Source organism: Haliotis rubra, unplaced genomic scaffold (genome assembly GCF_003918875.1).
Source record: "Haliotis rubra isolate DU_JTF1 unplaced genomic scaffold, ASM391887v1 Scf47, whole genome shotgun sequence".
In the NCBI taxonomy this organism is placed as follows: Eukaryota; Metazoa; Mollusca; class Gastropoda; order Lepetellida; family Haliotidae; genus Haliotis; species Haliotis rubra.
This window is the reverse complement of record NW_025767157.1, coordinates 835,432-848,860: the sequence shown is the minus strand read 5'-3', so window position 1 is coordinate 848,860 and position 13,429 is coordinate 835,432. Positions and strand designations below refer to the sequence as shown.

The window sequence follows — 13,429 nt, the reverse complement described above, 5'->3', positions numbered from 1 at the left end:
CATAACCCTGATGCCGTCCGGTTGGAGAGATGAGCTCCCCAACCTTGGAGCGACGCGTCTACATATAGATGGGTCTTGAATTCCTGCTCTGCTAAACAAATCCCTTCGCAGACATTCGATTTCTTTGTCCACCATAATAGATGAGGTCTGAGATGTATCGGTAGACTGAATGGTTGTAGGTCGTCCGAGATGTGTATTGACGAAGACCTGTAACGGACGTAACTGTAATCTGCCTATGACTGTCAAGTCTTGGGCTGATGTTAGAAGACCTAGTAAGCTCTGCCATTGTCGAAGTGGTAGCGGTGACAGTAGAGCTGGTGGAATGATCTGTTGGATCTTGAGCCAACGGTCTTCTGGTACGACTATCACGGTTGAGATTGGTGATAAATCGAGTTCTAGGAATTGCAGATCTTGCGATGGTACTAGGTCCGACTTGTGTAAGTTTACTAACCATCCCAGCTGTGTTAGTAGCTTTATGATGTAGTTTAACTGTAGTTTGAGATGCTGTGGATCTTGATCTACTTGTATCCCGTCGTCGAGGAAGAAGCGCTGCGCGTAGCCCTTGACGATGTAGATAGATAACAATCGGTTTCGTTATCCTCGTGAATAACCATGGGGCTGATGCTATTCCGAATGGGAGTACTTTCCACTGGTAATGTAACCCGTCTAGCGTAAACCGAAGGTATTTCCTGGATTCGGGATGTATTGGGATGTGCAGATAAGCATCTTGTAGATCTATACTGCCCATGTAGTCCATGGGGCTTAATCATCTGCCAGAAGGCGGTAGATGTATCATAGTGAACCTGGGTGGTCTGTTTAAGTAAGTCTTGTTGAAGAAGCTCATGTTGTAAATGAGTCTGTATTTCTCCTTGGAGTTCTTCTTGGGTACTAGGAAAACTGGGGAGTAGAAACCTGGTTCGATGTTTCCTTGCTCTATTACTTCTATGGCCTGCTTGGTTAGGAGTAATGTAACCGCCTCTCTTAACTTTAGTAGTTGTTGTGCCTCTACCTCGAACTTGTGAGGGTTGACTGTTAGTGGAGGCTTGGCCTGTAGTGGGATACGAAATCCGCGTTGAAGAATGTTGGAGACATAGGTGTCTTGAAGTATTCCCCAGTTTTCCCAGTGTAGTTGAAGACGTCCACCCACTTGTGACGGTTGTCCGGTATGATGATAGGCTGGTCATCGTAGAGGCCCAATTCTGCTGCTGGAACGATCTCGTCTGAGAAAGTTCTCGATGACTTCGTAGATTTCCCTTTGGAGGAAGACGCTGCCCTGGGGGTACGAAGTCTGCGTTGAGAAGACGTTGAGGCCCTCTTGGACTTTGTCTGCGATGACTGGATGTCTGGAGAGGCCGGTCGCTTCTTAGAGGTGACGGACTGCATCCCACGTCCCTCTTCCGATGGGGTCTCAAGCAGAACACCAGACGGGAGGGATCACTCGACAGCAGTTGACTGGATGGGCAATCCGGCGACGATCGGCCATGTCTACACCTAGTTTGCGTGACCTATCTGCAACACGTCTCAAGACGCAAAGATGGTATTTATCAAAGGCAGAATTGGTTAAATTTATGCAGTAACTGCAACGTGAGTCAAACGCACAAAGGCGAGTACAACTAGGGCATACCGCATGCGGATCCGCAGCGAAAAACGTAATCTACAAATAGTACAGTTTTTCATCAATGTAAAACTAGCTGAACAATCAATTTAACTCACGTGAATAAACAGTAGAAATCACGATTAATTATTAATGCAAATAACTGAAGGATACTAGCTATACCTTTATAGTAAACTATAAAAGGTAACTAACTAAGAAAAACCAAAGGATATAGTGTGTAAGGAGACACAGGCGCTCTCACATCCTGCTCACTGGGCGAAGAAGGAGAGAGTGAAGCATGAGGCCAGAGGGTGGCGACACCTGTTCCCGCGCTTACGGCAGGGGAGGTAACTCGTGGGTGAGTACCAATTAGTGATTTTACATTGAAGGGAGCTTCAATTAAGGAGATACAAGTGTTCCACTATGTTCGCAAGAGGAAGGGGACAAGCAAAAGAGCATGAGTCAGGATAAGGAAAAATAAAAGTACTCCTGAATATTATTCACAATGCCAGTAAACAGTAATAGACTTACTGACTCTGATCGGCTGCGAATTGAGTTCTTGAACATACGAATATCCTCAAGGTCAAAGGTTGCAGTGGTGACAATCTATAAAACATAAGTGTGACATGATTAGTATTTTAGCACTAACACAACTTACACCCAAGATCAACTGTAATAGTGCTGACTAGCGACACTGGATGGCCAGTTGTCTGGGGCAGAGTTGCATCCCTTGGCCATGACAGAAGCTATGGTCTTTGGTTCAAATCCAAGTTCCAAACTCCTAATATTGGCTGCCAAGCCGAGCATGCAAGAAGCGTGACATCTTCCCAGGCACCAGGCCTGCATGGGCATAAGCTTCTAGAATACATGACTACTATGTCTACCGTGAACCTAAATCCCCATAAACTACCCCACTCATTACGCATTTGAACTATTAACTACAAAACTATTTTATGAATTTACCCCCAAATCCTCAGACGACAACACTGTTTGTCACTATAATAATGTCAGTGTGTTTCATGCAGGAGGTAAACATCTGTTACCTTTATCACTTCTGCTTTTCCTCCAACAATAAGCTGACAAGCAGTGATATACCTGGAATTTTGTTCAAACCAAACTCACTCACTCAATAATGTTGTCTTTTAATCTCAAATCCTGCAATACCTACAAGTTTCATATTCGATTCCTAGCAGGATTCTTCTTAGTACCATAGTTGTAACATGGCAACCACTCACCACTTCCTGCAATGAGAACTGTGGTCCCTGTGCCACCAACTCCCCGTTGACCGAGATCATTGATCCACCGTCGTAGTACACCCTCTCCCCATCACAGCCAATCAGATTGCTGAACAGATACGCTCCACCACACTGTAAAACATAAGTCAGCTTTGATTGTTGAACATATATCAGTTAAAATCCAGTTTCTCTGAAACATATTGTATGTTCTTTATGGCCTGATTGTATAATGTGTGACCTGTGTCGGGATAATATTGTATGTAGGCAGTCTGACTATGTCATATGATGTATGGCCTTGACCTCTCCTACCTCTGCTGTGGCCTGTTTGACTGGATCATAATGTGTGTGGCCTTGACCTCTAGTCTCCTACCTTGGTTGTGGTTTGTATAACTGGATGATAATGTGTGTGGCCTTGACCTCTAGACTCCTACCATTGCTGTGGCATGTTTGACTAGATCATAATTGGTGTGGCCTTGACCTCTAGTCTCCTACCTTTGTTTTGGCATGTTTGACTAGATCACAATTGGTGTGGCCTTGACCTCTAGTCTCCTACCTTTGCTTTGGCATGTTTGACTAGATCATAATTGGTGTGGCCTTGACCTCTAGTCTCCTACCTTGGTTGTGGTTTGTATAACTGGATGATAATGTGTGTGACCTTGACCTCTAGTCTCCTACCTTGGTTGTGGTTTGTATAACTGGATGATAATGTGTGTGACCTTGACCTCTAGTCTCCTACCTTAGCTGTGGCCTGTTTGACTAGATCAAAACGTGTGTGGCCTTTCCTCAGTTCATGATGGCTTCCACTGCTGTTGCAGATTATCTCAACACCATCGAGGGACAGGTCAATATGAGAACTGAAACACATTATATGATAAATGACACAGGACGCCATAATGATTCTTCACTGTCTCCGAATCTCGACACAACACACCCCTTACTGAACTGTTCAACAACTTACCTTGCTGGTGTCCACAGCTCCTCACAAATCTCGCTACCAATACAGGTGTCTAGAGTTGACAAAACACCATCACCAAAGGAAACAGTGCTCTAGAAAAACAAAACGTATTCTCTTGTGACAAGTCAATGCATTTCCACTGTGAAGTGCACACAATACATGATATCAACTGAGCATATAACAGTAGAAACAAATCTTGAAACACAAATCTAGACAATACATACAAAACAGATTTATCAATGATAGGTGAAGTGAGGTGAAATTGGGTTTTACGTCGTGCTTGAGAATATTTCGCTCATATGACGACGTGCATGGGTGTGTATGTGTATGTGCGGCTGCTTGTACTAGCCCAGACTGAAGCTGGTTTTATAGTGCCAGCCCACTGAGATACCATGCCGCAGTGAAGCATGAATACCCCACTCAGACACATTATACTGACTCTGAACCGGCCAGTCCTTGTTGTACCCATTAATGCCGAGTGCCAGGCAGAGACCAACAAGTACCATATTTTAACGTCTTTTGGTATGTCGGGGATCGAACCCGCAACCTTCCGCTCTCCGGGCGGACATCTAACCACTACACCACTGAGGCGGTCTAATCAATGATAACAATGACTGTTTCCTTTACTCCAAATCCAGGTAATTGCAACATTCAAACAGCTGATGTAAGATGTGCAATACAGCCAGGATAGGATATGTATCACAATACATACTTCACGATATGGTATGTATCACAATGCATACTTCACGATAGAATATGTATCACAATACATACTTCACGATAGGATATTTATCACAATACATACTTCACGATAGGATATGTATCACAATACATACTTCACGATTATGGTATGTATCACAATACCTACTTCACAATACATACTTCACGATAGGATATGTATCACAATACATACTTCACAATACATACTTCACGATAGGATATGTATCATAATACATACTTCACGATATGGTATGTATCACAATACATACTTCACGATTATGGTATGTATCACAATACCTACTTCACAATATGGTACGTATCACAAAACATACTTCACGATAGGATATGTATCACAATACAATCTTTACGACAGGATATGTATCACAATACATACTTCACGATAGGATATGTATCACAATACATACTTCATGATAGGATATGTATCACAATACATACTTCACGATAGGATATGTATCAAAATACATACTTCACGATATGGTATGTATCACAATACATACTTCACAATAGGATATGTATCACAATACATACTTCACGATAGGAAACGCATCACAATACATACTTCACAATATGGTATGTTTCACAATACATACTTCACGATAGGATATGTATCACAATACATACTTCACGATAGGATATGAATCACAATACATACTTCACAATAGGATATGTATCATAATACATACTTCACGATAGGATATGTATCACAATACATACTTCACGATAGGATATGTATCACAATACATACTTCACAATAGGATATGTATCATAATACATACTTCACGATAGGATATGTATCACAATACATACTTCACGATAGGATATGTATCACAATACATACTTCACAATACATACTTCACGATAGGATATGTATCATAATACATACTTCACGATATGGTATGTATCACAATACATACTTCACGATAGGATATGTATCACAATACATACTTCACTATATGGTATGTATCACAATACATACTTCACGATAGGATATGTATCACAATACATACTTCACGATAGGATATGTATCACAATACATACTTCACAATAGGATATGTATCACAATACATACTTCACGATAGGATATGTATCACAATACATACTTCATGATAGGATATGTATCACAATACATACTTCACGATAGGATATGTATCACAATACATACTTCATGATAGGATATGTATCACAATACATACTTCATGATAGGATATGTATCACAATACATACTTCACGATAGGATATGTATCACAATTCATACTTCATGATAGGATATGTATCACAATACATACTTCATGATAGGATATGTATCACAATACATACTTCACGATATGGTATGTATCACAATACATACTTCACAATAGGATATGTATCACAATAGGATATGTATCACAATACATACTTCACAATAGGATATGTATCACAATACATACTTCACGATAGGATATGTATCACAATACATACTTCACGATAGGATATGTATCACAATACTTACTTCATGATAGGATATGTATCACAATACATACTTCATGATAGGATATGTATCACAATACATACTTCACGATAGGATATGTATCACAATGCATACTTCATGATAGGATATGTATCACAATACATACTTCACAATACATACTTCACGATAGGATATGTATCACAATACATACTTCACGATATGGTATGTATCACAATACATACTTCACGATAGGATATGTATCACAATACATACTTCACTATATGGTATGTATCACAATACATACTTCACGATAGGATATGTATCACAATACATACTTCACGATAGGATATGTATCACAATACATACTTCACGATAGGATATGTATCACAATACATACTTCACGATAGGATATGTATCACAATACATACTTCATGATAGGATATGTATCACAATACATACTTCATGATAGGATATGTATCACAATACATACTTCACGATATGGTATGTATCACAATACATACTTCACAATAGGATATGTATCACAATAGGATATGTATCACAATACATACTTCACAATAGGATATGTATCACAATACATACTCCATGATAGGATATGTATCACAATACACACTTCACGATATGGTATGTATCACAATACATACTTCACGATAGGATATGTATCACAATATACACTTCACGATAGGATATGTATCACAATACATACTTCACGATAGGATACGTATCACAATACATACTTCACGATAGGATATGTATCACAATACACACTTCACGATATGGTACGTATTGAGATACCTATATTTATGTGAAATTGCGTGGAAACGTTTTTACCATAAACATTTCAAAAACTTTGTATAAAAGGAAAACCTGGCTTTAGAAATATGTATTGTAGTTGCTATTTCAGTGAACTTGAAATACTCATTACGACAAATTGTTTCAATGTGTGGGTGAGTGAGTGAGTTTAGTTTTACGCCACACTCAGCAATATTCCAGCTATATGGCAGCAGTGTGTAAATAATCGAGTCTGGACCAGACAATCCAGTGATCAACAGCATGAACATCAATCTATGCAATTGGGAACCGATGACATGTGTCAACCAAATCAGCGAGCCTGGCTACCCGATCCCAGTAGTCGCCTCTTACGACAAGCATGGGTTACTGAAGATCAATATTCTAACACCGATCTTCACGGGTATGTTTCAACGTGTGACAGACACTGCATGGTCAACAAGAACACAAAGTCATCAATATCCCCCTCAACAGCAAAATAATATTGAATATGTCTACTAGTTATGATTATGTCAAATGTTTTGGAATGTATACAGCAAAGTGGAAGGAGAGTATTGAAGGATTTTTAAGATCTGCTCCAGAAAGGAGCACTAACACAAAATTCAGTTGAAGCCTAACTTGTTGCCATGGAAATGCAACAACATGACATCCTCATAGTCACAGCATAAGTCATGTTTCCATGGAAACCACAAAAAATAAAATTCATGTCTGGGTCTAAACCCCAAAAGGCACATGCTTGATATGTGTACCAAGTTTGATGAAGCTAGCATGTATAATTTAGGAGATTTGCTCCGGACAAGATGACATCCTCATAGCCACAGCATAAGTCACGATTCCATGGTGTAAACCGCAAAAAATATAATTCATATCTGGGTCTAAACCCCAAAAGGCACATCTAGGGATCATGCTTGACATATGTACCAAGTCTGATGAAGCTAGCATGTATAGTTTGGGGAGATCTGCTCCGGACAAGGTGACATCCTCATAGTCACAGCCTAAGTCATGTTTCCATGGAAACCGCAAAAAAAAAAATTCGCATCTGGGTCTTACCGCCAAAAGGCACATCTAGGGATCATGGTTGACATGTGTACCAAATTTGGTTAAGCTATCACCAATAGTTTAGGAGATATGCTTCGGACAAAGTGTGACGGACGTACGCACGGACCTTGTTTCTATATCCCCTAAATCACAATATGGTACGTATCACAAAACATACTTCACGATAGGATATGTATCACAATACAATCTTCACGATAGGATATGTATCACAATACATACTTCACGATAGGATATGTATCACAATACATACTTCATGATAGGATATGTATCACAATACATACTTCACGATAGGATATGTATCAAAATACATACTTCACGATATGGTATGTATCACAATACATACTTCACAATAGGATATGTATCACAATACATACTTCACGATAGGATACGCATCACAATACATACTTCACAATATGGTATGTATCACAATACATACTTCACGATAGGATATGTATCACAATACATACTTCACGATAGGATATGAATCACAATACATACTTCACAATAGGATATGTATCATAATACATACTTCACGATAGGATATGTATCACAATACATACTTCACAATAGGATATGTATCACAATACATACTTCACGATAGGATACGCATCACAATACATACTTCACAATATGGTATGTATCACAATACATACTTCACGATAGGATATGTATCACAATACATACTTCACGATAGGATATGAATCACAATACATACTTCACAATAGGATATGTATCATAATACATACTTCACGATAGGATATGTATCACAATACATACTTCACGATAGGATATGTATCACAATACATACTTCACAATAGGATATGTATCATAATACATACTTCACGATAGGATATGTATCACAATACATACTTCACGATAGGATATGTATCACAATACATACTTCACAATACATACTTCACGATAGGATATGTATCACAATACATACTTCACGATATGGTATGTATCACAATACATACTTCACGATAGGATATGTATCACAATACATACTTCACTATATGGTATGTATCACAATACATACTTCACGATAGGATATGTATCACAATACATACTTCCACTGATAGGATATGTATCACAATACATACTTCACAATAGGATATGTATCACAATACATACTTCCACGATAGGATATGTATCACAATACATACTTCATGATAGGATATGTATCACAATACATACTTCAATGATAGGTGACATCCTCATAGTCACAGCATAAGTCATGTTTCCATGGAAACCACAAAAAATAAAATTCATGTCTGGGTCTAAACCCCAAAAGGCACATGCTTGATATGTGTACCAAGTTTGATGAAGCTAGCATGTATAATTTAGGAGATTTGCTCCGGACAAGATGACATCCTCATAGCCACAGCATAAGTCACGATTCCATGGTGTAAACCGCAAAAAATATAATTCATATCTGGGTCTAAACCCCAAAAGGCACATCTAGGGATCATGCTTGACATATGTACCAAGTCTGATGAAGCTAGCATGTATAGTTTGGGGAGATCTGCTCCGGACAAGGTGACATCCTCATAGTCACAGCCTAAGTCATGTTTCCATGGAAACCGCAAAAAAAAAAATTCGCATCTGGGTCTTACCGCCAAAAGGCACATCTAGGGATCATGGTTGACATGTGTACCAAGTTTGGTTAAGCTATCACCAATAGTTTAGGAGATATGCTTCGGACAAAGTGTGACGGACGCACGCATGGACCTTGTTTCTATATCCCCTAAATAATAACTAAATAACAAACGGAAAAGTAACTAATCTGTTTTAGCCAGTGTATCATTTTGTATTGATACAGGAAATATGTAATGCTGCATGAAAACTCATGACCCATCATATCATTTCGCTCCTGACTCATGTCAATATTTCTTGTTACACATGTGTAAAGACATCAGTATCTACAATGGCTGCCTCCCTCACCTGGCCTGTGATGTTCTGGATGATACGGGGCAGGAAGTGGTCCTCCAAAACTCGATGTTTGCGCCACGCTGTGAACCACCGAGGTTCGCGATAGTTGCCGTCATTACACAGGTGCTTCTTGGGGCGGATCAGCAGGACTTTCCTACACACGTTTTGACAGATGGAAAGTCATTGAGTGCAGTCTTCAAAAGTCATGCTAGTCTGCTTACCCAATACCACTAAATCTGCAGCAATTTGAACCAAGAAATATTTGTGAGAGTCTAACAATGGCATTAAGTATGTTGTAAAGTTCTATTTCTGTATGTGTTATATTTGATGCTTAGGTTTTGAGAAAGTTCAGTTCATCTACACCTGTTTTCATGAGAGTTTCAATGGTCATTTAATAAACTTTCATGACAAAAGGTGGGTGCACCCACCCCCACCCCCTGAATCTGCCTATGAGGAAGCAGTATGATGAAAACACAATTCAGTGTTTGTCACATATATTAAAGTACAAATGCAGTGCTGTTGTAGCAGACAAGGAAGTGACTGAGAATGTTTTTACACTGCTTTTAGCAATATTCCAGCAAGATCACGGCAGGGGACACCAGAAATGGGTTTCACGCATTGTACCCATGTGAGGAAGGCTTTAACCACTAGGCTACCCCACCACCCCTAGACAAGGAAGGATGGTGTAGAGTGTTGTACAGAAGTTTGACTTTACAGTACTTTTCAGCTTGGACAACCTTCTCGATTTACAGTATCCGGTTTGTCCTGAATGGCAAGTATCCAGGGATGTGATTCATTTCTCAATGAACCAACTTAGCTACAACCTGACGGAAGATCGAAACATAGTAAATAGTTTTGTTTCAAGCAGGACCACTTTGGATATAACATGGCAACTTTGATGATCAAGATTCTCAAGATCTGGATGAACATACTCACTTGTTACAGAAAATAACTCGACAGTTGTACGACACATTCTTGTGCATCACTGGCCTGTTGACAAATGTGGACAGGTATTGGTATCACATATCTGCACACACAGGTTATTACAATATGGGGCCTCCACTACTGACAACTGCTCAAAGATGGCAAACACAAGTTATTAGAATGTTTCTAGTTTTTCTGGAGACAAAATGGGAACAATTTGTTACAAAACAACTCTTTAACCATTGTTCGAACTTCAAAAAGTTATCAGGATGCCCTCAGGACCAAACAAATAAACACACATAAATTTACTGAAACCCAAAAGGAACCATACAACTCTGAAACAATGGGCCTGACACTAAGTCTACCAGCCACCGGCCTGAGGGCCAGCAGTTACTTAAAACCTTTATCTGTTTATTATGCAAACTCAATATACAATGAATGGTGTGTACTGATTATTATCACTTAGAAGTCACAAAACAAAATACCATATTTCCCCTAATCACTGCCTTCACAAATATTCTTTGAGTAATCCTTCAAATCCTGCACATATGGACATTAGAAGCATAGCAGTAGTTAGAGATTGGGTATTATTATTTTGAATAGTGTTGCAAAATCTACAGCCACTTCTAATTTAGTGACATTGAACAGAATTTTATGTTATTTCAGGAGTTATTAAAAACAATTAAGAAATTAAATCTACCATATTTGACATTAGTAGAGATCCATTATGTTGTAAACAAGGGAGAAATATTCTATGGATATAAAACTAACAAAGTACAATATATGTGACATTTCGGTGTAGATGATAATGCTATTATCAAGCAAGTGATGTACAGTACTGTGAGTAAAGCATTTATATAACACGTATGACTTTTAGCCTCCAGAAACAATTTATATCCATTTCATAATTATGTTTGTTTGTAGGACTACTATGACCTTTAAGGTGTACCATACTTTGATTTTAGATCTGCATGTGCTACGATCAAAGGCGAGCATCAAGTGCAATACAAAAAGCAAATACAAAGGTTCTGCAAACTGTTCTTTCAGCTTGATAATTTTGAAAATCAATTGATTTGGTTGTTGATAAGTAAACATGAGGTCTCCTCAACTGAAAACTGCTCAAAGATGGTAAGTAAATGGTATGCAGAGATGTTGGCTGTCATCCATCAGCTATCAGCTGTTACGCCAGAAAACATTAGCAAACTTATGACGTTAAGGACGGTGAGTGTTCAGGTTGACCATGAGGGAGGATACAGCCCTTCTCAGAATCACAACATTCATGTTTCAAAATTCTTATTGTGTACACAACCATCACACTTTGTACATCAACCTAGTCTAAACATCATCAACATTACCAGCCTGTACGTCAACTGTACAAACATAACTTTACTCATTTGTACATCAACCTAGTCTAAACATCATCAACATTACCAGCCTGTATGCGCCAACTTATAGATGCTTTACCTACAGCCCTGTACACCACTTGCTTGATAACATCTAGATTTTAGCATCGTTGCATACATTGTAACAAAGAAGTAGCATATTCATACAAGTATCTCGTGTGCTCATCTCATCAACTTCTGAATACCACTCCAACAAGTTATTGAGCTGCAATCTGATTTGTACCAGGCAATCACCTGTTAGAAGACAGATGCTGATCAGAGGAAATATGGTATATCATTTTAATCTGTGTTGTTGGATATTAGTGGCTTTGTTTTGTCGGTGGTACGTACATGCCAACGTCACAGATGATGTCCTGCGTCACAGGCGACTGCAGCAACTCGGCCAGAACCTCCCATGAGTGCAGGAACGTGTCACTCTCGAGGAAGTGATCACCACATGCGTATCCACTGGAAGCACAGAAATCCATACATAGCTACTGAGACAGGTATTATATGTTACACGTATACTTATGAGTTGGCTCCAGATGAAAACCTAGATTCCTGATGTAAGGCTAGAAAAGCACTTGAATGTGTTAACAGTAACACAGATAGGCATTTGTCAGCTGACAGCACCACAGATAGGCACTTGTGTGTTAACAGTAACACGGATAGGCATTTCTTGACTGACAGCACCAAAGACAGGCATTTGTCAGCTGACAGCACCACAGATAGGTACTTGTGTGTTGATAATACCACAGATAGACACAGATGTTTTGACAGTACCACATTTAGGCAGTTGTGTGGTGCGAGTACCACAGATAGGTACTTGTGTGTTGATAAAGCACAGATAGACATGTATTTTGACAGTACCACTGATAGGCAGCTGTGTGGTGGGAGTACCACAGATAGTCATGTGTGTTTTGACAGTACAGTACACATGTGTTCTGATTGTAAAAACAGATAGGCAGTTGTGGTGGAGTACTTACGGGATCTCTAGCTCAGGCCCCAATCTGTATCGAGCCCCCTGATTCTTGGCTTCCTGGATGCCTGCATTGTAACACATATGTCCGTCATCGAAATGACATCAGGAGAAGCATGTACAATGTGAATGACCCCGATATACAATTTATGTACAAAGTAAGTGACCCCGCCTGCATGTCATGTACAATATCAATGACCCCACCCTCTTCTTCCCATAATTTTAAGCATAATTTTTTAATATTTGTTTGTACAAAATTGCTGACACCACCACCCCCTAGTAGTATATGTGCACAAAATTGATGACAACCCCCCTTACCTCCCCAGAACAAAATGGGGGTGACACCCCTCACCCATCCCCCGGGCCATAAATTA

General features: G+C 39.3%; 1 protein-coding gene across 1 annotated transcript in view; it reads right to left on the bottom strand.

Annotated features, from left to right (window-relative positions):
* LOC124290613 (glutamine-dependent NAD(+) synthetase-like) overlaps positions 1 to 13,429 on the bottom strand; it is a 30,858-nt gene that overhangs the window by 16,850 nt on the left and 579 nt on the right. Inside the window, 8 exon segments of the mRNA XM_046727378.1 lie at positions 2,126 to 2,200; positions 2,830 to 2,961; positions 3,566 to 3,683; positions 3,788 to 3,876; positions 9,783 to 9,924; positions 10,707 to 10,760; positions 12,428 to 12,544; positions 13,063 to 13,123. Of these exon segments, the coding sequence (XP_046583334.1) occupies positions 2,126 to 2,200; positions 2,830 to 2,961; positions 3,566 to 3,683; positions 3,788 to 3,876; positions 9,783 to 9,924; positions 10,707 to 10,760; positions 12,428 to 12,544; positions 13,063 to 13,123 (788 nt within the window).